We start from the raw sequence: 26,425 nt of genomic DNA, 5'->3' as shown, positions 1-26,425 counted from the left end.
GCATTACTATGCAATACCATGCTCCACCAGCAACAGCAGTGAAGTACTGCTTACATATTAATGCATCAATGATGATGATCCAGTAATATGATAACACTGACAGGGGCCATTCTTCATACAATACTTCTATACTTGACATTTACTTGTAATGAACTTGAATGAATCACACTGGTAAAAAGTAATGTGACAGGCGAACACTGACCTTTTTCAAACGAGTAACCACTCGATTTAGTTTAAGTTTGTGCTGCCGCAGCTGCTCGATCATTGGCTGCGGGTGAACCTTATTCTCTAATCCAGGCAGCATGTCTGTGGAGGTAGAAAAGAAAAAAAAAAGGTGGAGTTGAAACCCTCCTCTTGGAAGAAGTGCTTCTTGTGGAGGAAGTCTGAAGTGCCAAAGAGAGAGCATTTTGTCAGTTATGGACTCCTAATCTATAAATCCTGCAGAGCCTTGGACTTCAGTATTCTGACATACTGCTTTATCTTGCTGGCATGTGACCTCTTCAGCATTATCTTGACTTCCTGGAGACACTGGAGTTTTGGTTGGAGACGATAACGTAACTCGCTGCAGAGCCCCGTCACTTCACAAGACACGGGAAACCTCTGTTGGTCTGGAGGAGCTGCAGCATTTATTTCTGCACAAACGTCCACTGTACATTCACTAGATATTCTCAGAGTTAAACTAACTCTTCTGCAGTGTGTAGTGTGCGCGCATGCACGTCAGAGTGGAGATAAAGAGCGAGAACGAGTGCGGTGTGTGAGCGAAGGCAAGCAGGCAGGCAGAGGAGCAGAGTACAGCAGAGACTCCGGCCCTGGAGACCAAAGCTACGGTCTCCCCCGCGTCCTCCGACCGCGGCCAACACTGTTTTGCAAGACGGGCTTCACTAGATATAACTTTGTGGTTTTGGTGCTTACATGTAGTTTGTGTTGGAGTCTGAGTCTGAATAGCGTATGGGACACCGACCCAGATTGATTTATACGTGTAAGAAGTTACAAACAGTCCCTTTAAAGTCCAACCCGTTGATTCAGTGATTTCCACTGAACAGAGAGGCTGTAATTTCCTTGTTACTGTACGTCGCTCCACCATCTCAAAATAATATTAACCTCCTCCAAGATAATCTGCCGTCCAGTCAGGCCTCACATTACCACCAAACCAAAGCATTGTGATATAAAAAAATGTGAGCTTAACACAGTTTAACTCACAGGTCTGAGTGTTTAATACACATACCTTTACGCGTTTCAATCAGTGTTTTCAGACCCCAGGTGGAAGGGAAGAAAGCTCACTACATTTTGCAAACATTAGTTAAAAAAAACAACATTTAAGGATTTATCATAGTTACATTACCCTTTTTATTGCCTTCAGATCCTCCTTTCATTTGGACGAAGCACAGCAACAACATGAAGTCGTTTCTGGTGTCTTAACTTGACAAAACACACACACTTTGTGGCGTGTGACAGAGCTATGTTTCATTGTCCTTTGCCAGGCGGTTATAGCCCTTGTTGCCAGGTGACATCTCCAGAGTATTCAACTATAGGGATCTTATTACTGAATGCAGCTCTGATTGGCTCTCAGTAGCTGTTATATACTTGTGTTTATGGTTGTCATTCATTAAAATATCACAGTGTCTGAGAGTTCAATAGTTACTGTGCCTGACAGCTCAGCTATTTATCTGGTACAGGGGTCGGCAACCTTTACTATCAAAAGAGTCATTTTAGGCAAAAGAAAGAGAGAAAAAAATCTGTCTGGAGCCGCAAAACATTTGAGCATTGTGATGAAGGTAACACAGTTTATTGTCTAAGTATATAGTATATAAGTCTAATGCAGTGAGGGCAAGAGTGCAAATGAGTATTAGGGCCACATTGAGGGAAGAAACATCTGAGATTTCCAGAAGAAAGTCATACTATTACGGGAAAAAGTCATAACTTTGCGAGAAAAAAGTCGTTATATTACGAGAATAAAGTCATAACTTTACAAGAAAAAAAGCCATAATATTACGAGTATAAAGACATAACTACGAGAAAAATAGTCGTAATATAACGAGAATAAAGAAATAACTTTACGAGAAAATAGTCGTAATGTAACGAGAATAAAGAAATAACTTTACGAGAAAATAGTCGTAATGTAACGAGAATAAAGTCATAACTTTACGAGAAAAAAAGAAAATAGCATGTAAAATTACTACTTTATAATATTATGACTTTATTCTTGAAATCTCAAGTTTATTTTTTTCCCTCAATGTGGCCCTAATACTCCATCTTACCGTCGTACTATAGACCTACAAAAATGATAAATAAAAATGAAAATGTAAACAAAAAACAGTTATTCATTTCCATTTTTATAAATCCACAGGGAGCCACTGGAGAGGAGCTAAAGAGCCGCATGTGGCTCCGGAGCTGCAGGTTACAGACCCCTGACCCCTGACCCCTGATCTGGTACATAATACTGTTTCTTCAGTACAAAGAGTGATGAGTGCCCTGAAAATCTATTCTGTTTATTTACTAGTAAAAGGGGTCAGAGGTGAACAGCAGGAAGTGAGCTGCAGTTTGGTCCTGGGATATTTGATGTTTGAGGCAAAGGGCTCAAATCAATGTGGCAAAACACAATTAAAATTGAAAGGAAATTAAAATCTCAGTGTCTGTAATGGAAATTATTCAAATAAGTGACTTTTTTTCCCGTAAGAATCAAACATTCAGTAAACCACAGTAAAAGTAGATTGCAGACAAAAGGGTGAATTAGAATCGCTGTAGAGACAAATATGGGATATGAATTGTTTTAGTTATCAGAAAGCATTATGTCATTTTCAGGTTCAATTGATTTATATGCATATTAACTGTTGTTCTGAATTACCACCACTAGGTGTCAGCACATCACAACAGCTCCAATCACAAGCTGTATTTCTGCATTTAAGTATTGTCTACTTTTCTTACTGCAATACATTTTGACTTAGAGTGTGGCAAACAGTAACAACTTAAAATAAGATAAGAAATTAATGTATGAGTGGATATTTAACAAAACCTGTTGCATAGAAATAACATTTGACCAAAAAATAAGCTCAATTTACAAAAGATTAACTACAAAAACAACATTTAACTGATCAAATATGAATGCCACGCTTCTTGTTCTCAATTATTTTATTATTAAATATGCCAATATCATTACTAAGGTTGCATTTATTTGTATTATCAATTATTAAGTGGATTATTATCTTGACTGTTAGGTCTATGAAATGTCATTGTTTATTATCTCAGTAGACAATGAAGCAAATGCTCACATTTCAGAAGATGGAACCAGACAATGTTTTGGAAGTTTAAGCTTACATTTTTTGTATTATTATTATTTTATCTTTCTAATTGGCAAGCTATAGGTTATAAATGATTACATAAAAATAAAATAAATATTATATAATGATTATTTATTGCATCATCATATTGCAAAACTTTGGCTTCTGTTTGTAACTATTGTCTCAACCTTCTTAAATTTTGGATTAATAACAAGTAAAACAGTAGTTTAGTAAAACCAAACCGCACATACAAAGCAGACAGACACTCATTTATCCCTTACGGCACAATATTTATTCAACAATATACAGATTAATTTCTCTCTACATCTCAGACTGATCTTCAGTTTTTTATATTTATCTTGCTTTCACCTTTGTACATTTTTCTATTTACAAGATTTAAAATAAGTCTTTCTCTCCATTTATACAACATCAATAGTACAGTGTTATCACATCGTCCAGCAGCTTCCCTCGAAGCGCCTATAGATTAGATTCATCATTGATAATCTGTTTTATATTTCATACACCAGCTGACGTCTTTGAGCCACAGAGCAGCAAACTGACAGAAGGGCTCGACATGCACCAAAAGGTCCCGGTGAGGCTTTTCTCTCTGTGAGGGCAGTCGGATGACAAATGGATGGTCCTCTTATTTCAGAGAGGTCCTTTCGCTCTGTTAGCACCACAACAGGGTGTAGAAACAGAACTGCTGAATGGGGGACGCTGTTGCACTTTAAAAAAATCAGCTTAAATGCATCTGCCCCGTCCCACCCGACACGGATCAATGAAAAGCCGGTAACACCAAAAACTAAATAAGGGGAAAAAATGTTGCATAGAATCAATTCTGACTTCAAGAACAGAAATTTTGGTGCTGCCATTTTTTTTTTAAAATGTGGCTTTTTGAATAAACTCCTGAGACCTTCCAGACCCCCCTAACATTTTTTTTTTTTTTTGGTTTTGAAAAGAAAAAATAAATAGCTGTACCCTTAGAATTTAACAAAAATAGCATTGTGTTGGATGTGACATCACATAAAAGTACTACTTTAAAGAGACTAAAACCCTGCATTGAGTGTATACACGTTTGCACATCTATATATATCATTTCAATAACTATCTTGAGGAGAGAGGTGGATGGATTAAAGTGCATAAAACAAAGCCCACAGTTATCACATGCAGGACAGGAAATGAACTTCAGTACAAATTACTTTTTTTGAAATGTAAGTGGACCCTGTGTGGATTAATATTCTACCAAAATGAATAGAAGATAAAATTTCAGTCAAGTTTTTCTCAACATTCACAGGTCTGCTGTTCATTTCCCGCCCTGATCACATGCAAATAACACCAGACACTGAGGAATATTTGTCTATCCGTTACTCTAAACATACAGTACCAACATGGCTGCTGGTAACCTTGGTCAGGGGGCACTCATATTAATGACATGAACACGTCATCAGTTTTAAAAAACAGCAAAAAGGGTGCCACTCAACTCACGGCAAAATACAGCAAATGGGAACACGGCTCGTTGTGAGCCACACAGCACGAGGATGACAGCAGACAGGCCAGGTGAGAGTGTGAACTGTAGCTGCACTCCTCTCCTCTTCTTCATCCACAGTCCAGTCCAGCAGGAGGAGGAGGAGGAGGAGAAGGAGGAAGAGGAGGCCAAAGAGCCGACGATGGAGGCTTTTTGGCCTGAAATGTTTAAGGCTAAAGCGCACACAGAACTCACTCAGGACCGGGAGAGGAGCAGCAGCTGTGAAGGTTTTCCAGCACAGACTGTGTGGGATTTTCACTGCAGACTGAACTGACTTTTATATACATTTAAATCATCCTCACTTTAAACAAGCACGTGAGCAAGACGTGGGGGAAATGCAACTACAACAAGCTGACATCTACGGAACACACAGACGCATAATATACTGCTTTTACATGTGAACAGCAAATAGTGAGAGTACAGCGTGTCGCGCGCACACACACCTGTGATGAGTGAATTCATGGCAAAAAAGGTGAAGCTGCATCTAAGGGCACGTTGAGCCATATGCGTCCAAACATCCCTTTTTTTTTGTCCCTTAACTTTGAAATAAGACCAGTAAACAGAACAAAATAGGCATTTTTTTTTAAACTTAAGACACCCAAGCAAAATATAATTTCCTTAAGGAGAGGATGTGTATTGGCACATCTGGCGAAGACAAGGACGAGACTTGGGGTTTTGGCTCGCTGGCTGTTTCACGCATCTGAAACAGCAGTGCTTTGCAGGGCACTAAACATGCAGACAAGCACGCCATGTTCAAATCACTCAGCCTGGGCAGGGAGCACTACAGAAGGCTAGCTAGCACTGTGCGCAGATGCAGGCATTTAACAGCAGAGAAGATCCAACTCCATGCACATGAGGATTAAAAAAAAAAGAAGAAATTGCACTTCAAAAATCATTACATAAAAAAAAAAAAAAAGCTGGACATATCTAGGGAATTCAAATAATCAGGTTAATCCTGATGTGGTTGTTTGATATATGACGGAAAAACCTGAAGACAGTCGTGTTCTTGTTTTGCAGCTCGGTTTTGTGCATGGAACTGAAATGCAAGGCCGAGATATTCAGTCACAACTCCTCACATGAACAGACTTTACAGTGTCATTACAGTGTGAAACCAGTTTGGTCCCCACTATCTAATCCCCCACAAACTGGTCCAGTTTCAAAACCTAAATGGGGTCTTTAAATCCTGCGTCTGATTGGGAGACAGGTGTCTGAGTGGCAGGGTGAACACACAATGAGGTAGAACAAAATGTTTCATGAGCGTCCAATCAGAGCAGAGAACGATCGTCATAGCGACTGCTGATGCGCAGTGACTCGTGCTAGCCTCCAGAGGGCAGCACGTCACCGGCTCAGAGACAAGCCAGAGCCTGACAAAACACACCTACAAGTGCTTTCAGATGGAAGGACCCATTAAATGGTTTGATCCATAACAATAATCCAATATAAAATACAGTCATTGCCTTTCAGCTTCAGACCCAAACCTGCACCGTCTACAATGTTATAGTTAATCCAGTTCTTCCACAAGATTCAGCTTCAGATTTTAAATCAAGATGAATTCATTCCTCTTGTAGCTGCACAGTAGTGAGTTCTTCAGATTTGTCCAGTTAAAAGCTCGGGGGCAAGACAAACCCTCACCACATTCCAGTTTGGTTTTTACAACAATCTTAAAAGTCAGATTTTTACAGATCAAATGAGAATATTTCTAATTACAGAATAAAAGGAAGGTCTAGAGAATCACTTTCTGCCAAATCACTGTCAAACAAGTGAAGAAAAACAAAACGCTACCTTCTTTGGATTGTGATTTAAAAGAAACAAAAACATTTATGCCTAATTTTAAAAACAGCAATTTGACGAGGAAGATAATCAGCAAGAACGATTGCACGTGAGCCCGGGAATGAAAGGGAAGGAATGAAGAGAAAGAGCAATAAATCCCCACTCTTCTCCACTTGAGCGACGGTAAGTGTTATTGCTGATTCATTTTTCGACTGATTCAGTCAGGAACTCGAAATAATCTGAAATGTCGTATGTATCTCCTACAGCTAGCGTGGCATCCGTACGCGTTTTCTCTCAACGTTTCCTCCTTTTTTGAGGAGAGTTTGTGTGTGTTGGACGCTCAGCTCGGTCAGACGGGAGGATGCAGTGACATGCTGGACTGTAGTTACAGCAGAGGGCAGTCATTGTTTACTACTTTACTCTTGTTGCATTTTCAGTAACGTTAAACACCGCCAGCAACGACTGCAGGTCACGATTGTAATGGATGTTAAAAGGGTGGAGACACAACTCTTGAACACACACACACACACGCACACACCAACACAGATAGGTAGACAGAAGTAGGGTTGTAAAGAGTTGCAGAGAAAAACTGCATGAGGATGAGTGTTATGAACAGGTATTTTGTGTGTGTGTGTGTGTGTGTGTGTGTGTGTGTGTGTGTGTGTATCATGCCCTGCACGTTAGACCTGTGATATGATTTGCATGTTGAAACTGGGGGAGCGGGACTGCTTGGTGAGAGGAGCTCCAGTAGACAGGAGGTCCTGGGCGTCCTCCGGCCTGACGAGGTGCTCCTCCTGCAGGCTGATGGTGGAGTGGCGGTGGGAGCCGCTTGCTGGAAGCACTCCTTCCTTGTCGGAGCCCCCCGCCGCCTCCTCTCGCTCCTCATCGCCTCCATTCAGGTTGAAATTCATGCAGTCAAAGGACTTACTGGAAGAGGTGCTGCCAGTCCGCACCAGCGTGGGCCCCGCAGGGAAGCTCAGGTGCTTCTTTATGGGGCTCAGCTGGATGGCATCCAAGTTGATGCTGGCCGGAGGCGACGGCTTCCTCTGGTGGTGCCTCCTCACAGGAGCCTGGGGCTCCACCGACAAATCTGGCTGTTTTTCCGCCTCCCTCTCTCGATCCCTCTCCCGTTCCTTCTCCCTCTCCCGCTCCTTCTCCCTCTCCCGTTCCTTCTCCCGCTCTCTCTCCTTCTCCCGCTCTCTCTCCTTGTCCCGAGACAGCCGGGCCGTGATGGCTTTCTTGATGCTGCTGCTGCTGCTGTTCAGGCTGCCGCCCCTCGGCCCCATGCCGCCGCCGCCCGCCTTGGTGCCGCTGGGCTGGCTGCTGTTGGACGCCCCGGAGGAGAAACCCTCATCTGGGTCGTTGATGTTGAAGGAGTCTTCCCCGCCGCTCATACCGTCAGCATCTGAACATGAAACATGCACGAACACAGACAAAAAGAAAGCATGATAGACAAACAGAAAAGTGAGGAAGATCAGACAACGACATTGTGTTGACAAATTTAAGTAAAATCTGACTGTGGACAAAACTTTTAACCATAATACTCTAAGTCCTGTGGCGCATATTCACTTTTTTCTAAAGAAAAATCTTGACACAGCATCTGCAAACAACTTTCAAAATACTAATGAACCAATTACTATTAAAAGTGCCAAAATTCATGATCCAGAGAAAGGGCCTTAGCTGCTGATTCTTGTTAACAGTGATGTGAACAGGCCTGCGACAAACTCTGATTAATCTGCAATAAGATTAAACATGTTTTGAGTGTTTATAAATAATACAGAGTAAATGAGCAGACTGAATTAATAGCCTTCTAGCAGGGCAGCACTAACACTCACACTCAACCGACCGTGTTGCTTCATTAGCTCACTCATTATGCACCAAACAGAGGTACAATTCAATACGGCACACCATGACCTTGAGCCTTTGATCGTCTGATGTAATTCAAATCGACTAAAATCTGACTAGCTGTTTGTTTAGGAAAAGAGTGAGTTCAATAACCTGCCAGATAAGAGAGCAGAGCTTGTCTAGTGAAAGATATCATATTATAGTAGATTAGATTAATATCGGGTGACAGAACAAGCACAACATTGACATGGAGACATCTAAACAATAAAACATTTAATAATCCATCACTGTTTGAAAGCTGAAAGGGAAAAAGATTTGAGTTAGAAAAAAGCATGTTATTGACATACAGTATGCAGGGTAGAGTCTGTCAAACAGGAGAGACAGAGGATCGGGCGTCTGTCTCCGTCATGCATCGTTGGGACAAGCAAAAATTGGACAGGGAACCACAGGCAGCACCAGAAAAGAAACGGAGAAACCGAGAAGAAAAGGTCTGGACTGACATGCACATAACATGAGGAGAAGACACATGCTCTCCTGCCCCATCCCTCGTTTCCCCTGCAGCACTGGCCCAGCGGCCGAGGCGAGCCCGCCAATCTGTGGAGAGCACTGAGGCGAGTCCGCACACCTCGTCAGATCAATAGCTCTCCAGTTAGAGCTGACAGCCCACAAGGCTAAACGGGCCAGTCTGCAAGCCATTACTAGTCAACCCAATCCCAGATGAAGAGCTGAATGTTCTTCAGAGCTCTGCAATTAAAGGATCAAACCAGTGTTTTTTACACGTTTTAGCCTTTTGACTACAATTTGCTTACATTTCTTTGTGCAACACATTTATGTTTGCCATTGGTTTCTGGTCATGACTACATTGTATTGTGTGCTAATGCAACTGTGGAGCAGGGACCATTTTTAAAACTCTTCCTTGATGATGCATTCAAGGACACTCGGAGATGTACAATTTTAGAATTGCTTGTCGAAAATCATTGTGTACACAAGGGATGCTTCTAGGAAATTAAACCCTGGATACATACTGTTTATATGGATAATGTGAAAAGGAAAATTGAGTTTTGTAATAAAAAAGAAGAAGGGAAGCGCTACTTGGATCTGGCAGCGATGCACCACAAAGAAGGTACTCTTTAAAACTTTTTTTAATCAAAGCTACATTATCAAGTCAATCAATCACTGTTGGTCTTTACTTACTTTTTACTCTACTGGAATTAAAAACATGTCAGGCATCTTTGTGTTTTAATTTTATTTTTTTAATTATTATTGTATTCTTTTTTTTTTTAATTATTATTGTTTTTATCCATTTAAAATGATTTTTCTACCTTAAATTATTTTTTTATTTAATTTATTATCTATTTATGTTTCATTTATTCCTATGTTTTTATGTAATTATGCAAAACTGTTATGGATAATATGATTTCGCTGAGAATAAAAATAAAGTAAAATAAATGACTGCCAAATTAACCAAATCAAAGATCCAAGCATCCTTAAACACATCAATAGTGAGAGTTTTTAAAATTGTCCCTTTTCTCAACGGCCGAAAAAAAGAATAAAGCGATGAAATATTCACTATTAGAGTAGCTAGCTTGAGTCTGCATGTGTGTATTTTCACTGTGAAGTGAAATGAATAGAAACCAATGGCTTCCAAGAAGGAATTGAATTTCGCCAAGAGGAATTAATAAAGTACTTCTAATCAAAAATGTATGGTATACCGTGGTTGTGACGTAAAGTAAATGCAATGTGTAGTTAACAGGGTTAAACATGCAAAGCCATCAGTATGGTAATTTCCAATATCACTGCAATGCAACCCCAAACTAAAGGACGTGTGTTAAGGTAGGTGTTTCTTTCTGCAATGGACACTGAGTAATCAATCGTCTTTAAAATATTCACAGTTCTTTCTTAACTGGGTGGCAGATTTCTGTCTTCTCTCTATTCACCACAGCTGCACAGAGTTTAATGAAACATCATGGGAGGAAGACGGGGTGGCACTCAGACAAATGCTGACCTTAAAGCCAGGGAATGAGCGGATCTTCAGTCATGTCAAAAAGATCTGATTGATGTTTCAAGATTTTGAAACACGTAGCAACCGCACATGGATATGGACACAGATTCAACAGGACAAAATGGGCCGTATGACAGGTCCTGGCAGTGGAGTAGCCTTTGCAGTTCAAAGTATTGGATTTGTAAACCTTCCTGCTCACTTGGCCTTATCATTTGAAATGTCAGTGTTCCAGGGTTTCGTGTTTTAGCGGAAGTTTTCGAAGCTTGCCGTAGCGTGCGCATGCATGATGAAGGGCTCGTTCCCACTCACTGAGCTGAGGAAAAGACAGTGTGGCAAAACACAAAAAATTTGCATACAATAAAGCTGCTGGACTGAAAAACGAAATGGAAGGCCTCTTCCTGCAGAATGGCGGCAGCAGATGGTTGCTGCTGGCCCGAGTGACCCAAAACTCGTGGTGCTGTCAAACACCGCGAGGGGCACTGCACAAACAAGATGTTGGGTGCCAGTTTTGTAAAAACTGATGTATTTTTCCTGTTAAAAACTACAGAAAAAATAAATCTCTAGAACCAATTATCAGACATGGAGAGTTGAGAAAGCCCAGAGTCAAAAGGTCAAGCTGCAGACTGGGCACTGAACATGCTCAGTGAGTGACAAGGGCGGCAGTCTCAAGTACGTTAGAGGCATGATGAGGAAAAAAAGAGAGGATATGACATGATGACAGGCCCATGCAGAATGGCCGCTAGCCACACTTCCTTCAAACCCAGAATAGGCGACTCTTCCATTCTTGGATGACACGAAAAATAGTAGCGGTCTGGTAGTAAACGGGTTTTATAGACTGGATGAGTTAGTATACTCTGGGGAAGTGAAGAGGCAGCCAAAATGGGAACGGCAGACTTAACCCCCTCGAATGGAGGAAGGGTAGGAGGAGGAGGAGGAGGGTTGGGAGGGTACAGATCGAAGGGGCAACCTCCTCCTGAGACCCTCTCTGCTCTGCGTGTCCGCCCCTGTCCCCTACCCTCAAATGTGATGGGGGGAATGATGCTGCTGCTGCTGTGCTGGCTCTCCTCATTGGCTGCGGGGTCCCAGGGAGTGTGGTGGTGTTGGTGGTGGTGGTGGTGGTGGTGGTGCTGGGCGAGGCTAGGAGGATTGACGATGAAGCTCAACTCTGCAGCGGTTGAGTAGTCAAAACAATCTGGGAGTCAACAACACAGACGGGGAAACGTGTTTCTTTAGTGGCAGCGAGTCTCAACCGATTTGGACTCTCATCACGGGCACAGCAGGCCTAACAGCTGTCTGTAAATTCATTACAAGATATAGAAAATGAACCGCCCCATTAAATCGCCCATCTACTGGATAAAATGGAGAATCTACAGGCACCATTTTGTCGGGAGTTTCTAATAAACCTTCAATTTAACTGGTGATACGAAGCACAGTACACACTTGATAAGACAAGACGAGCAAAAAAAAAAAAAGGAGCGATAAGGAGCAGTGAGTGGCACAAGCACTGTAACACAGAGACTATATGACCACGATTACATACAATAACTGACACGAAACACCATTTTGATGATGCTAATGGTGTGACTTGGTTTACACAGACTTCCTTCTCACTGCTTCCTTCTCACAAACACCAGACAAAGTCTCTCACCAAAGAGTTCCCTCTTGTGGCGTTTCACTGATCGGAAAAAAAAAGTTTGTAAGTTTACAGCTCAAATCATAACTGTGGTGCTTGATCTTGCAAAACATAACTCCAACCTGCCTTAGATTGCTAAATCAATAATGAGGGCAATAAAAAAAAACTACTGTGCTGTCACAACTACTGAGATCTCTGCTGCACTGAGGCCTGCTTCGCTTCTCTGTGTGCTGCAGCCATGATGGCAGGTCTTCCTGTTTCCAGGGCTGCTGCAGTCTTACCCTCTCTCTTCCAGCGGTGGCGTCGTATGGAGGCGGTGGTGATGGCCGAGATGGAGATGCGGCTGATGGTGGGTGTCACTTCCACCTGGAGCACTTTGCGCCCCCGCGGCTCATCGGGAGCGTTGGCTGGCAGCGAGTTCTTCATGGCGTTCCCCAGCTGGAGATGACACATGCACAGATCAATAACCAGTTAAAATGATAAATCCAGGAAGGTATTGAAGCATGGTTATGACCCCGATTTTGCCCATCATCACTGATTTGAAGGATTGCGTAGAGCCTGTGATGCTTTGTGTGAAACATGGCAGATCAAAAGCATTGTTTACTACAGGGTTCAAGCTCCACAGTAGCAGGATATGCGATTAACTCCACTGACACGGTGCCGTTGCTCTTACCAAGATAGGCTGGGAGTAAAGCTCCAGCTGGGCTCGGTACAGAATGTCCTCCAGAGCATCCCGCCCCATCTCCCACTCTCCATTGTATCTACACACATCACAAAACACAAACGCACACACACCGGCATTTAACAGCGTCATGTTGTGAGCTTATTTGAGTAAACACGACTGTCTGGCGAGATGCCTTGATGTCTGAGTCACATCCCTGTGAACTATTATTAGTTATTTAGTAATGCCTGCAGCTTCAGTGAGGGAGGAAAGGAGCAGTTTATGTCACACTATTGTCTGTTTAACCTGGGCTTTACTTTGTTTTCTTACAAAAGCAATAATGAAGCTGTTCAGACTGCTAATTTGTGTAAAGTCAATGTGTTCAAATGATATGCAAATAGTGTAAATAAAGGATGAATGTTAAGTGCAGGTATAGGTAAATTTTGGGGTTCATCACCTGGCTCTTTGCTAAAGATGAGGGATGTCTTTGCATAAGGTGATGTCATATGGTGGCCTTCAAATGCGGTCATGTTTATCATGTTCATATGGAGAAGAGCCCATATGAACGCCCCCCTCTTGTGGTGTTCACAACCTCGTAAGTGGAAAGTTTCTGAAAGCCCCGAGTTCACGAGTTGTGACGTGTTTCTCGACGTCAGAAATGGCAGAGGCCCAAGGAAGTTCATTTTTTGGTGCATAATAAGTAAATATATTCTTATTTTAATCATATATATTGTTTTTCTTTGTAATTTTATAATATATGTCTGAGGAAAATGTTAATACTCCCAACGGCCTCATCTTTTTCCTCTGTGGCTTCTAAACGCCGACAGTAACGTTAATATTGCCGTTGCTTAGCAGCAGTGTTCTCACGACCATTTGAACGCCAAGCATATTGTGTACACGACTTCCCATGTTGTAAACACGAGCTCACGAGTTTCATTTGAAGACAGCAACAACCCCGTAGTCAATCAAGAAGGATTAAAAGGACACATTAAAAGAAAGAAAAGAGGAAGAACTGCCCGACTGAACTCTCTTTGATCCGGTCCTGCACATGCAATAATCACACAGCCGGGGACAAATGCGTGGGGTTCCCTTTAGACTCGAGATGAAAAGGATGCAATGAATGGGCAGGTAAAAACGGACTCTCTGATGTTGTGAAGGCTGGAAAATCAGTCCAGAATAAAATTTAAATAAAATAAAATTTGGTGCGTCTATTTGTTCTGATATCCCCCTGTGTGTCTCTCCCTCCCCCTCTCTCTCCATGTGGTATTACAGCGCTGTAGCATTAGCGGACATATTAACCTAAATCCCGGAGAGTCCTCGACGAGTGCCAAGGTCCCTCTGCATGTGTGGAGCGGTGGATTCATGTTTATCTGCCCTTCATGTGAGCCTGCTCGGGCCAAAGGTGAATGGGAGAGCTCAGGCTGGCACTGAGGTGACCTATGGTAGGGATTACTAAAAAGGCTATTATTCTTACACACACACACACACAGTCAGTTTTTTTTCTCCCAGCAGCACTGACTGCTCCAATCTCCTGATTGCTGCTGTGTATCCTCGTGGGAGCGATGAAGCAGAATGCATACTCATTCTCTCCCGCCTCTCCTTGCTACAGTCGCTACCGTATCAGGGGATCCATCTCCGAGGACGAGCTATCATCGAGGAGCCGTAATCAGCTTTGCAACGACTGTTCTCATAGGGGATGAAATCACCTGCTCCCACAATGCACTGCCCATGTAATCAGTCTGTACAGTGGGGAGCTTCTATCCTTGGTGGAGTGCTAGCATATGTTGTTAGGAGATTTTCTGCAGTAGATCGCAGCAAACTAGAAGAGAGACTGCCCTCATTAGTGATGTCCCGAGGAGGCACAATAACAAAATGAGAAACATTGTGTCATGTAGCTCATAAAGGAACTCATCATGTACATGATGATATCTGTTAAGGTGCGCAACAAACACAAGATAATCTTCCTCCCAATTATCTGTTACTTAATGATCATCCGATAAAGAGTGGAGATGTGAAAGGGCATGGATGAAAGCCCCTTAAAGCAGCTATAATTGATTTTCTTTTTAATAACAATGCATCAAATGACAATGTGAAAACAATGTGACAATTTGAAAGGGGTCGCTCAAAGTGACGGAAGGAGGACTTTTGCAAAGACATCGGAGATCACAGAGGTTCCCATAGGAGTGAATGATCTTCCTGTTGACTCGAGTGAATATTGGACTTGTATTCACCAGGTGGCCACAAACAGAACTCCAAATGAATTATGATGTTGCTCTGTAACTGCTGGATATGTAAATGAGCAACTGTTTGCTAACAAGTTGGACAAAACTATCAGTTAATGCGGCTTTAAAAGATACATATACAGTATGAATCTAGAGAAAATCCATTATACTACTCCGGGAACGGAGAGCAAGATTTTACAGTGTGGTGCCCCTTCTTTACATTTTTTGAGAATCTCTGAGCAGCTCATTTATTTATTTATTTGCTTGATTATTTTTATTTGTTATTTTTTAAAATATTTTTTTATTGTTTTTCTTTTCCTATCCTATTTATTATTATTTCCTTTATTTCTTGACTTACATTTTCTGTTACTATTAAGATGTATTATAGATATTTTCTCTGTAATGTTGTCTATAATTTCAACTTTATTTCTTCATCATTTTAGAATTTATCTTTTGTTGTCAGCTGTGGTTGCTTGTATGTTTGTTTTTTGTGTGTGATGTGTTGTGACACGGGTGAGTTACTGTTTTATTCAATATTGACAATCAATAAAAAAGACCTTTGAAAGAAAGAAAGCTACATACATGCTGTGATAAACGGCAGTCAGCATCTGCACCATGAACTCGGGGTCCAGCAGCACGCGGTTGCACGGTTCTCTCCAAAGCTTCTGCTGCTGCCGGGGGAAGCCACACACACACAGCCTGAGGAGGGAACACACACACACAGAGTCACGTAAGTAAGGTGAGTAAAGTCATACAGCAACGGGAGGTAGCACAGATCAGATGAGCCTCGATGAGACAAAGAACTAAAGAGAACATCAGTCACTTCCTGAGCAAACTACATTGAAAATGCATCAAACTGAGCAAGGGGAGCAAAATTTAAACTGCTTTACACTTGTAGAGGTCAGGCGAGGCTAGACGACGGGGTGTTACGGGGTCTACACATTGAAGCTAAACACAAAACAGCGAGCATTGTTCTCTGAAATCTTCACAGTCACAGTTGGCCGTCTGTCTAGACCGAGCTTGCTTCAGGCGTCGTCTGACTGCTCACTCACTCACAGTAGGGAAGTCTTCATATCCTGAACCGTCTGCGCGCTGCGGTGGAATAATCGCCGGGCAACGCCGGCGGCTCCACTACAGAGCGTCATATTGTGAATTCCACATTGATCCTCTCTCCTAACTCCAGGGCATCTCAGTGTATCCCAGACGGACAGACTCAGACAGGTATCCAACCGCGATGCTTTCATCTGGCCTTTCAACCGAGCCCTAATGAAATTGTACTTATCAAATCCTCCTGCAACAGGGACAGTCCGTATCGAGGTCAGCGTACGGCTTCAGGGTAGAGGAGTTGATATAATGCTAGACTCAGTAGAGCAAGTAATGGAGGTAGAAAGGGAGAGGGTGGTCACTAATTGGGTACAGAAAGGACGAAACAAAGTCACGTGGTTTTCACATGTGTTTTCCTTACCGTGAGCTCATCCTGCAGACGGACTGGTAGGAAGATACGGGCATGTACACCACAGCAGAGTTGTAGCAGAGCATGAGGAAACACAGCACTTCAAACCTGCAGCCAGAAAATAGTCGGAATCAAACAGTGACACAGACTCTTATTAAGATCCAATTACCTCAGTTAAAGTGAGAAAATCAAGAAAGATATCATGAAAAATCTGATTTCAGCTAAACCCCAACTTGTCCATTTTTATTTAACGTTCTATCCGCTACAGTAATTTCTGTGACACCTTTGCTGAAGACAATTATGTAGAGTAACTCAAGCAATTTATGAACTCTGAACTGTAAAATAGTCTGTTAAGCAAACCGCTTGCCTAAGCAGTTTTGCTCATTGTGAACTACTGTAGTGCATGTAGATGCACAGCTGACTATAATGGAGCCTTAAACTCTCAACACACACCATGTCAGGGGTGTAGAGTCAGGCCAAATGCAAGGTGCGTGAGACTATAGTTTATTGGTACAATATTTGGCAATAAGGCAGTAATTATATGGTGGAAAGATAAATGGTGGTATTAAAATGAGAGCAAAACAAAACTCTTAATTTACAATTATCCGTTTTCAGATATCGGTACAAATATCACTGTGCATCCTATTTGGTGCATGTGTGTTTTAGAGAGTGTGTGTGTTGATGGAGGACAACCGGGAGGAGGACCTCGAGTGTAAAGGCCATAATTGACTCTGTGCGCAGGGGGAGGTAAATGGCCTGGTTGTATATCATCAGACGGAGTGAGCCGGCACCTCTCAGGAGCTTCGGGCTTTCTTCTCATAAACACTATCTCGGGCTCGGGCACACAAATGGGTTTCCAGATAAGCTACGAGGCCTTGCCCTGCTGAAACCCATTCACTATATTTATGACGCTCTGTGTTCATCATGGCTGAGGGCCACATTGCTCTGGCTACAGCCATATCACCCTGAACACGCCCGATCTCGTCTGATCTCGGAAGCTAATCAGGGTCGGGCCTGGTCAGTGGATGGGAGACCGCCTGGGAATACCAGGTGCTGTAAGCTTTGGGGCGGCAGTAGCTCAGTCTATAGGGACCATTGGAAACCGGAGGGTCGCCGGTTCAAATCCCCACATGGACCAAGTACTAAGTGTGAACTGGTAGCTGGAGAGATGCCAGTTTGCCTCTTGGGCACTGCCAAGGTGCCCTTAAGCAAGGCACCAAACCCCCAACTGCTCGGGGCGCCTGTCAGGGGCAGCTCTGACATCTCTCCATTAATGCATGTATATAGTGCCTGTGTGTACTGTGTGTAAAATATAACAGAGTGAAATTTAGTGAAAATTGAATTTCCCCTCAGAGGATCTATAAAGTGCCTTCTGGACAACGCGCAGGATGACCACTGATATCTGAGCTGCTCTTACACATCTGAAGCATCACAGCTGATGATGTGTGTGCGTCTCTGCGCATGTGTCGCCGCAAACAAACAGCTGACCGTTTTCTGGCAGGATTCCAGCATGCTTCATTACTATGCGAAGATTATCATTCATCCACAGCAGCAGCAGAGAAAGTGTGAGAGCCAAAAAAGCTTTCAGGCCTGCTGAGGCTGGCCAGAGGAGGCTGTATGAGAGTCGAGGGTTATGCTCTGATCATCTTGAAAGGTCTTTGTCATCTTATGGGGAAGGAAAAGGGAAGGATGAGATGTGAAGTGAAAGAAACTACATAAATAAATAAATAAATAAATAAGAGAGAATGATGTGTTTACGGAGGCTGAACGACCTATAGCGCTGCCATTTCTCTGTATCCAAAAAGCAACAAAAGGTTTCACCCTCTAGTAAGTCATTCAGTGGGGTGGACTTGGCACGGTGTCTCTAAACTGCTGCAATTTAATCTCTTTTGTGACGTTGCTGCGTCTCAGATTATTCCCTTTCTGCGAACAGCTGGTGGAGTCAGAGTGGTACCTGTTCTGAGCCGTGAAGGTCTCTCTCTGTGGGTGGAGGCCGCTGTACACCACTCTGATCAGGTCATGTTGACAGAGGGCCCCCTCTGTCAATGCCATGGACCCCAGGCTATAAGGCTGAACACACACAAAAGAAAACAAAGTTAACACTTGAGTTTCAGGGACTTTGTTTCCTGCATTCTGGTGACTTTTAAGGAATGAAAATAACAAAATAAGGAGTACACTTCAACAGTATTTTTTATGTTAAATAGGCCTACTTTTAATTCTCAGGAAAGAAAACTGAATAACTCTTCCCTCTGGGGTGAACTTGTGTGAATCTCTGGCATAAACTAATATTCATCAGTTTTAAATCATTCATTCCTATTTGCCCCTGCTTGCTTGAGTATTTTCTTCTCTTAGTACTTAGTTTTTTCTTTCTCCGTCTCTCCCTCACTGAAGGCCCTTTAAGACAACGTGACAACAGCAACACTGTGCTCTGAAACCTATTATTTAATGGCTTGTGCTGCGCCATGACGGCTTTTTGCTGCGTCGAGCAAAACTTTGGCCACTGCACGCTGTGATGTGCGCAGCTCAAACCGCGTTTGTGTTACGAGCAGCTCTCCTCTGCCAGGAAACGCTCTTATTGTCGTCCGGATGAAAACAGTAGGGCTTATAGATGCTACATATAGAGTCAGAAACAGGTTGAAATTATGAAAAGGAAAAAAGGTGTGAAAATTTGGGAGAAATACAAGAGAATTGTGACTCCGGGAGGAAACCAGGGGGGTTGGCAAGTACAACATGCTAGTAAATTAATTGGCAGTGATGATGCTGCGATTCTAGCAGGGCGCAAACAAGCTGCCGTGCCCTTCAAGGTGTTGATTGACAAACTGGGGCCTTTGTTGTGCTCGGATGGAAAACTGCTGTGATTAGTGTTCAGATTTTATTACAGTGGAATGATATTACTACTGGACCTCTGCCAATCTCTCACCTCTTACTGGATGGCAGCGCCTGACTTCTTTCCGTTGGCCCTATTTATCGGTTTCCAAATTCGGTCGATAAATTGCTGACTGTGCAACTCCTCCACTAAAAGTTATGTTCCCTCTATCTTATACAAAGTCCTTCATGCAACATTAAGATCAGAATTTCTGCACTAGTTCCTTTCAACTACTTGATCCATGTTTCTATTTTAGTCTGTCCACTTTCTTAAAAGGGTTCTGCACACCTACACTGACAGGTCAGGGCTTTCTGCAGTGTTTTATGGAGGAAGTGAGCCACCTCACCTGACACAACAATCACCTCTACTCACATGATGAAAGGTGATAGACTTTCATGAGATAAAACATTAACCTTTTCACACGTCACATGAGATTCCTTTTATGAGTCAAGCCCTCATTCAGGCCGTCATCAACTAACTAAACTGATCATGAGATGAGATTTTTCAGGAACCAGGTGGCTTAGTACCTCTGCTCAACAATTTCATGGGGTTTTTAATTGTAATAATAATAATAGTAACTTTATTTATTGATTACTTTTCATTCAAGAGATGTAGCTCAAAGTGCTTTGAAAACTGCAACACATTCAAACAAGGGCAGATAGACAATAAAATTACACAATATAAGGACAGTAGATGCTAAAATATATAAGTGAAAATAAAAGAGACCATTAAGAATAATACAAATTGTGAGAATTAATGTTATCTTATTGTATAACTATTAGCAACAGGTATGTAGAGAGTACACTGTACTTGAACCCTTTGTTCTGTATTGAGTCAGTCCACAACAATCAGACATGTTCCTAGTAAATATGGCTGACATGGCAATAATAAGCACATTAATATTCTCTTTCTTTCATGAATTAAATAGAAAGAGGAAGTGGCACAGGTAACCACTGAAAAAGTGAGCCAATGACTGATTTATGTCCACGTTATTCTGATGGCGTGCAGAGCAAAAGTCACCCCTAAATTGAATTGATATTCTGTCGTAAGTATCTTGGCCGATTCTGAGCAGAGAAGGAGGGGAGGATGGATTAATTCAGAAAGAGAGACTGGAGTGTATGCTAATGCTGGAGGCCTGGGGATAAGGATGTGATGTGTGGAGCCGTACTACAGCCTAGGACGCTTGTTGTGATTCACGCATACACACGAACCCCCCCTCAGCCGCCTCCATGCTTTCTTCATTCTCACAGCACGGAGGGAAGAGCCTCTCGAGCTTGTAATTACAGCGATAAATCGCCCTCAGCGCGCGCCACACACTGTAGTCTCATCAACACTCACGCACTAGCACCCACTGAGGGCCGTCATACTGTATGAAAACATACTGTACACTTTAGACTGGCCAACAAGACACACTGCTTCGTTCTGCCCTCGGTAAATGACCCTGGGTCAGCACGTCCTGTTGAACACCTTCCTAATGAATTCCAGTCAATACTGTGACCTGTTTTAGCAGTCAGGTCAGAAGTTAGGGAGGTTGCACAAACCAAGCACTAAAACTGAATAAAAGAGGCCCTAAAAACCAAAGTTAAAAGTCACCTCATTTTAAAATAATAACAAACAAATCAACAGAAAAAGAAAAGTATGAATGAAGAGTATACGGATTTATTCCTGGCTAGTTCCTCACTGTGGACATGTACTGTGAGCCGCTCTGCTCACGCGGGCTGTGTGGCTGCTCTAACCTGTTAACATGAGCGCCGAAATAAAAAACAAGAGGTTCTGCTCATGCGTCCCGGTCGAAGGCAGGATGAAAAGCTATCCGTCATGGAGAAGAACACAATAAATCGGACACTGAAGCGTGTGAAAAGCCCCTCCAGTTCCAATATGACATACTGGCACCTTAAAACCCACAGATGGATTAGCCCTGGAGGTGAGGTTAATGAAAATGGACCTCCTGTAGCGCTGGAAACTGAGGAGGTGTCATCTTCCAAATAACCACTTAAATAAGTCTCTGTAACAGTCAGTCGGAAGGAGGCAAAGACGGAGAGAAAGAGAAGCAAAAGAGATCAAAAGAGGGGGATAAAGAACATTGATTGAGAGAACAAACAGGAGGAGCCCTACCTCATGATATATCGATGGTTTGGACAGAGATGGGATTGTGAAGGAGAGGAGCTTGCTGTTGCCGTCTTTGTCCACGATCTCCTGCAAAACCAAAGAGAGGGAGGAAGAGAGAAAAGCTGTGTCATTTATATTGTGAGTTAGTAAATGTTGGATTTGAATTCAGATTTTCTAACCCAGTTTAGCCCTTCTCTGCGGACCGGGGAAAGTATTTAGCAGCATACGGTTGGCAACTGCTGTACAGTCCACTATTCCAATTGCTGTTGAGCTGGTGTAAAACCATTCTGCTGGGACGTTATTGACTCTGACAGATTAAATGTCACTGCCAGCACCCTCATTCACTCAATTCCTCTTCCACACTGTGATACAAAGATGAATCCATCCTTGAAAATGATGCCATTTCTAAAACGAAACAATAATGAAGTTCATTCAGAGAGACGTTGAGTTGAGCATTCTTCATTTGGCAGAAAGCACTTGTTCTTCCTACTTTGCTCTGTAAACCAATTATGCAGCTGAGGAGGATTCAAGTGGTGTGTAAGAGTTATCAAAGCAATTGTTTTTACTACATGCGAGCATAGCAGGCTTTGTTAACTGATTGAGAGGCGTAGAAATATTCATGTTTTCTTTGAATGTATAACGTTCCTTAGTTTTATCTGTATAATCTATGGCAGATGTGGAAGAAGGGAATTTATTATATCATTAAATATGGATAAATGTGTTTTTTTTTTTTCTCACATGTGCTGATCAAAGTGGTCAGATTATTATTCCCTGGCTGTGTGCATATAAATGAATGCAAAGCAAACACCAGTTTATTCATCCACCCGTCCAAGCATCCATAATCTAGATTTTGGATTGTGATACCAAACAGGCTTTATCCCTTTCATCTCCCATTCTCCCCAGGTGTACCGTCGGTTCAGGCCTCGTCCTTCCCTTCACTGGCTGGCAGTATATCTCTGAATATCTGATGGGACTGCTGAGAGCAGAGCTGTTTATCAGAGCTCTGTCGTCAATGAGAGAGGTCTATGAGCATGTACAGCACGTGTGTGCGGAGTGGTATAGAATAAATTACGCATGGACATACCTTCAGCGGTGCTTGCTGACATGGAGCTCTTTCTATTGATATCTCTAGCTCTTAGCCCATTTCCCCAAGGGTGTTTCCTAGTGATGCAATCTATCCTAGCTCTATCCATTAACCGGGGCTTTCCCTGTTGAATGTCTTTAATGTCAACGGACGTACAGCCTCACTAATATTCCACCTAAAAGATAACCAAGGATTTGCATATCAACGTTTTGGTGCAGACAGAGAGTCATTCATTGCTATCTTCACGGTTGTAGAAACAAATGTCATCGGATATGTTTTAAAGAAAAGCACAGCCTTTCCTCTAAAAATATCTTATCTACCTACATTCATCCATATTGACCAGTAAAAAAATTGTGTCAAAAGTATGATACTGAGGCTCCTAATGAATAATGTATAAGTGGAATGAGTTCTGGACAGAGTTGAGGCCTTCTTTGTGACATCTAATGTGATGAAGGTGCTGGAGAGGCTGATCTTAGCCCACCTTAGATCTGCCTCATCTGGGAGTGGACGACCATGACGATGCCATTATCTACCTGCTGCAGCGAGCTCACTCGCATCCGGATGGAACCGGTTGCACTGGGAGAATCCCATTCTTTGATTTCTCTCTAGTGCATTCAACACCATCCAGCCACCAATACTGAGGGAAAAGCTGCAAGCGATGAGGGTGGACACGTCCACCATCTTCTATCAGTCTGTTGTGGCCAGTGCACTGTACGTCACTGTAGTCTGATGGGGGAGCAGCATTGGAGCCGGTGACACCAACAGACTTAATAAAGTAATTAAAAAGGCTGGCTCCGTAATGACACTTTTGAAGTTGTGTTAGAGAGGAGGACATTGAACAAACTGTTGGATAATCCTGACCACCCTCTCCACCGCCTACTGGACAGACAGCGGAGCTCTTTCTCTGACAGACTGTTTCAGCTTCACAGTCACAAAGACCCATGCAGGAAATCTTTCCTGCCCAAAGCAATAACCCTCTACAGCACCTCACCTCTGTCTAATAGAGAGATACTGTAACTCTCAGCTTTATAGTTTCTGTCTCAACCATTATACTCCACTCTGTTTTGCTCCTTCAACCATGCGCATGGTGAATTTGCACATCTTTATACTCTCACTCTACCTCATTGCATTTAAAAAACAAAACTGCAACACATCTGCTCACTTGTCTAATGGATATAGTATGTTATCCTTTGTTTATATTTTATATTTTAGTTGTAGTAGTTTGGTATATTTATAGTGTATTCTAATATATCATGTATATTGTGTATTCTAGAGATAATCTATAGATGTATATCTATCTTTCAGTGTTGATATGCTTATTTATTTACTGTGTAATTATTGTCGTGCAATGCCTGGATAACCTGCTGCTGTAACAAAATTATTTCCCTCCCATTCATCCATTCATCCATCCATCCATCCATCCATCCGTCCGTCCATCCATCCATCCATCCATCCATCCATGACGATGATGTGGCAATATAACAGCCACACCATCCTGGTTAGCTAATTATTGCATCATGTGTTTGAAGAGTGAAGTTAGACTGCAGGGATTTGGACACTGTGGCCAGTCCCTGCTGGCCAGTCCCTGCTGGCCAGTCCCTGCTGGCCAGTCCCTGCTGGACATGACCATAATGATAGTGTGATTCTTTGTCAGGGTCAATTACAGGGCAGCATCCCTCAAGCTGCAGGGACTCAGAGTTTCTCTAAAGGACACTTCACCTAGATGATGATTGCAGTCATATCTGCACACACAATCCACGTAAAGGACATTTATCCATCAGCTCAGTTGGAACAATATTCATTTTCTTATTCTTCATCGATCCTTATCCTCTTAGTAGCCATATAGATACTTTGAGGTAGGGATGAAAAATGGCTCACAAACTTTTATCTCACAGATAGCGTGTTCATTGCCCCAAATGTATATATTGTACAAGGTCTTGCCTTTACCCCCTCATGCCCCACTACAGACACCCACCAGGTTATAGATGCCCAGGAGGAGGGCCTCAATGCACCCATTGCTCTGGCGATCCCTGCTGGCTGTGATGCGTAGATATACCCACACCAGCTCAGGTAGGAACTGCAGGGTGAAGCGGCGCAGGCGGTCTTCAGAGCTCCGGTACAGCTCGAACAGTTGGTGGCACACAGGCTCCATCAGCTGGATCGGAGGGGGGACATAAGTAAATGTAAATAAGTATAGGTCTGAGACCCTAGTGGAAATACAATATTCATCAAATTAACACAAACGTATGCCTATCGTGATAGAAAAATTGAAAAACCAGAACAGGACAAGTTGGAGGAGGAGATATGATAACCTGAAAAAAAGAAACATAAGCCAAGCTCTCAGTCTCAGCTGAAACCTTTCTGAATAGCCATCAGAATGAATGAACATTATCCTGACTATACCACGGTGGGACAGACGGAGGGAAAGTTTTGCTGCCGGTCAATAGTGGGAGGTGTGTAGGAGCAGAGGGGATAAATCACTACAATGGAAGTCTGGTCAGATGTACTCTCAGGGGAGCCAGCCGAGCCAGTGTGTTTATACTGTTCAGGGGTCAGTGAAGTGTACTGTGTGTGTGTGTGTGTGTGTGTGTGTGTGTGTGTGGGACTGTTGCTGACCCTGAAATAAGCTGCAACTCATTAATGAACTTGGCAAGTCATTTTGTCCTCCATGTCATCAGCTAAAAACACCCAAACACGCAACAGTGAAGCACACTTTGCAACCTCACTCTCCCTCTCTCTCTCTCCTGGATCACTTGTCCGACCATTAATGGGATTGTGCAGCCAGATTGACAACACTAATGGAATTTAGATCCCTGGGTGCTTGACACCCAAATTCGACCATGAAAAGAGCGGGGGGGTTGGGGGGGGAATTGGAGGCAGCAACTGTATCATTAGAGTGAAATTAAAGTCCCGTCTCGTTGAGTGCCCTCAGGCCTTTGCTAAAACAAAAATGTGTCATTAGGTCCTTTAAAGAGAAAATACTGCTTTAGCCATGCTGGCATAGGAGACATAAAAAAACGTGAGGTGCTTGTGTGTTGCGGCTCACCTAATAATAAAGAGAGGGGTTTTTTTTGTGTGTGTGTGATTGATTCACACGTCAATATATTTTTTTCAAATTGTTGTTTTTGTCATGAATACTTTCAGACACGACGCAAATATTACACAGCTAAAAAGCAACGTAATTATTTTTCGTAACGAGGTTGATTTTCTGAGCTTTCGCACCGCGAAAAAAGGCAGCAACCAATCACGTTTGAAGGACGGGGTGAGTTGGGCCTATATGGCACAACACGGAGGCTCTGTAGTCTGAACCTGACGCCAAACTTTATTACTCCTTTCAACCTTAACAAAGGCAGCGCAGACCAGATCCACTCTTTCGTTCTTACCTTTCACAATAAAAGCCCTAGACATATTATATTCATACTTGCCAACCTTGAGACCTCAAAAATAGGTCTAAATAGGGAGGATTTTACAACAAAAGTGGGGGGTCTGGGGTACCCCCCCCCAGATATATTTGAGATTCAGAGACTTGGTTTCCTGCATTCTGGTGACTTTTAAAGAATGAAAATAACAAAATAATAATCACACTGCAACAGCATTTTTATGTTAAATAGGCTTAATTTTAATGTTACGTTTAATTCTCTGGAAAGAAAACTGAATAATTCGCCCCTCTGGTGTGACTTTGTGCGAATCTCTGGCATAAACTAATATTCATCAGTTCATCAGTAATATTCATTCATTATTTCTTTCTCCTACTCTCCATTTCTCTCTCCGTATCTCATTCGCTGAAGGTCCTTTCAGACACAACGTGACAACGGCACCACTGCGCTCTGAAAAAAATGTATTTCCAATGGCTTGCGCCGCGCCAACATCTCGCGGCGCAAGCATCTCTCCCAGCGGGGAATGACATTTGGTGTAGCTGTATTATCGTCCGTATTGTTTGCCGTAAATCAGGAGAAATGCGGTTTAATTGTGACCCC

General features: G+C 42.6%; 1 protein-coding gene and 1 pseudogene across 7 annotated transcripts in view; one reads left to right on the top strand and one right to left on the bottom strand.

Annotated features, from left to right (window-relative positions):
- Nucleotides 1-3,547: 3,547 nt before the first annotated feature.
- Nucleotides 3,548-26,425, bottom strand: part of LOC119499923 (protein FAM126B) — a 51,820-nt gene continuing 28,942 nt past the window's right edge. For 6 of the 7 annotated variants that reach the window (XM_037789159.1, XM_037789158.1, XM_037789156.1 and 3 more), the window contains 9 exons: nucleotides 24,424-24,603; nucleotides 21,371-21,451; nucleotides 18,344-18,459; nucleotides 16,402-16,497; nucleotides 15,519-15,635; nucleotides 12,727-12,814; nucleotides 12,335-12,491; nucleotides 11,436-11,612; nucleotides 3,548-7,978 (listed from right to left, as the gene is read on the bottom strand). In XM_037789159.1, the coding sequence (XP_037645087.1) occupies nucleotides 7,254-7,978; nucleotides 11,436-11,612; nucleotides 12,335-12,491; nucleotides 12,727-12,814; nucleotides 15,519-15,635; nucleotides 16,402-16,497; nucleotides 18,344-18,459; nucleotides 21,371-21,451; nucleotides 24,424-24,603 (1,737 nt within the window). In that variant the 3' untranslated portion in view covers nucleotides 3,548-7,253. The remainder of the gene's footprint in view (nucleotides 7,979-11,435; nucleotides 11,613-12,334; nucleotides 12,492-12,726; nucleotides 12,815-15,518; nucleotides 15,636-16,401; nucleotides 16,498-18,343; nucleotides 18,460-21,370; nucleotides 21,452-24,423; nucleotides 24,604-26,425) is intronic. The other variant, XM_037789161.1, reaches the window with a different exon arrangement.
- On the top strand, nucleotides 17,337-17,451 carry LOC119500940 (annotated as a pseudogene).

Source organism: Sebastes umbrosus, chromosome 13 (genome assembly GCF_015220745.1).
Source record: "Sebastes umbrosus isolate fSebUmb1 chromosome 13, fSebUmb1.pri, whole genome shotgun sequence".
Lineage (NCBI taxonomy): Eukaryota > Metazoa > Chordata > Actinopteri > Perciformes > Sebastidae > Sebastes > Sebastes umbrosus.
This window is presented reverse-complemented; position numbering and strand designations above follow the sequence as displayed.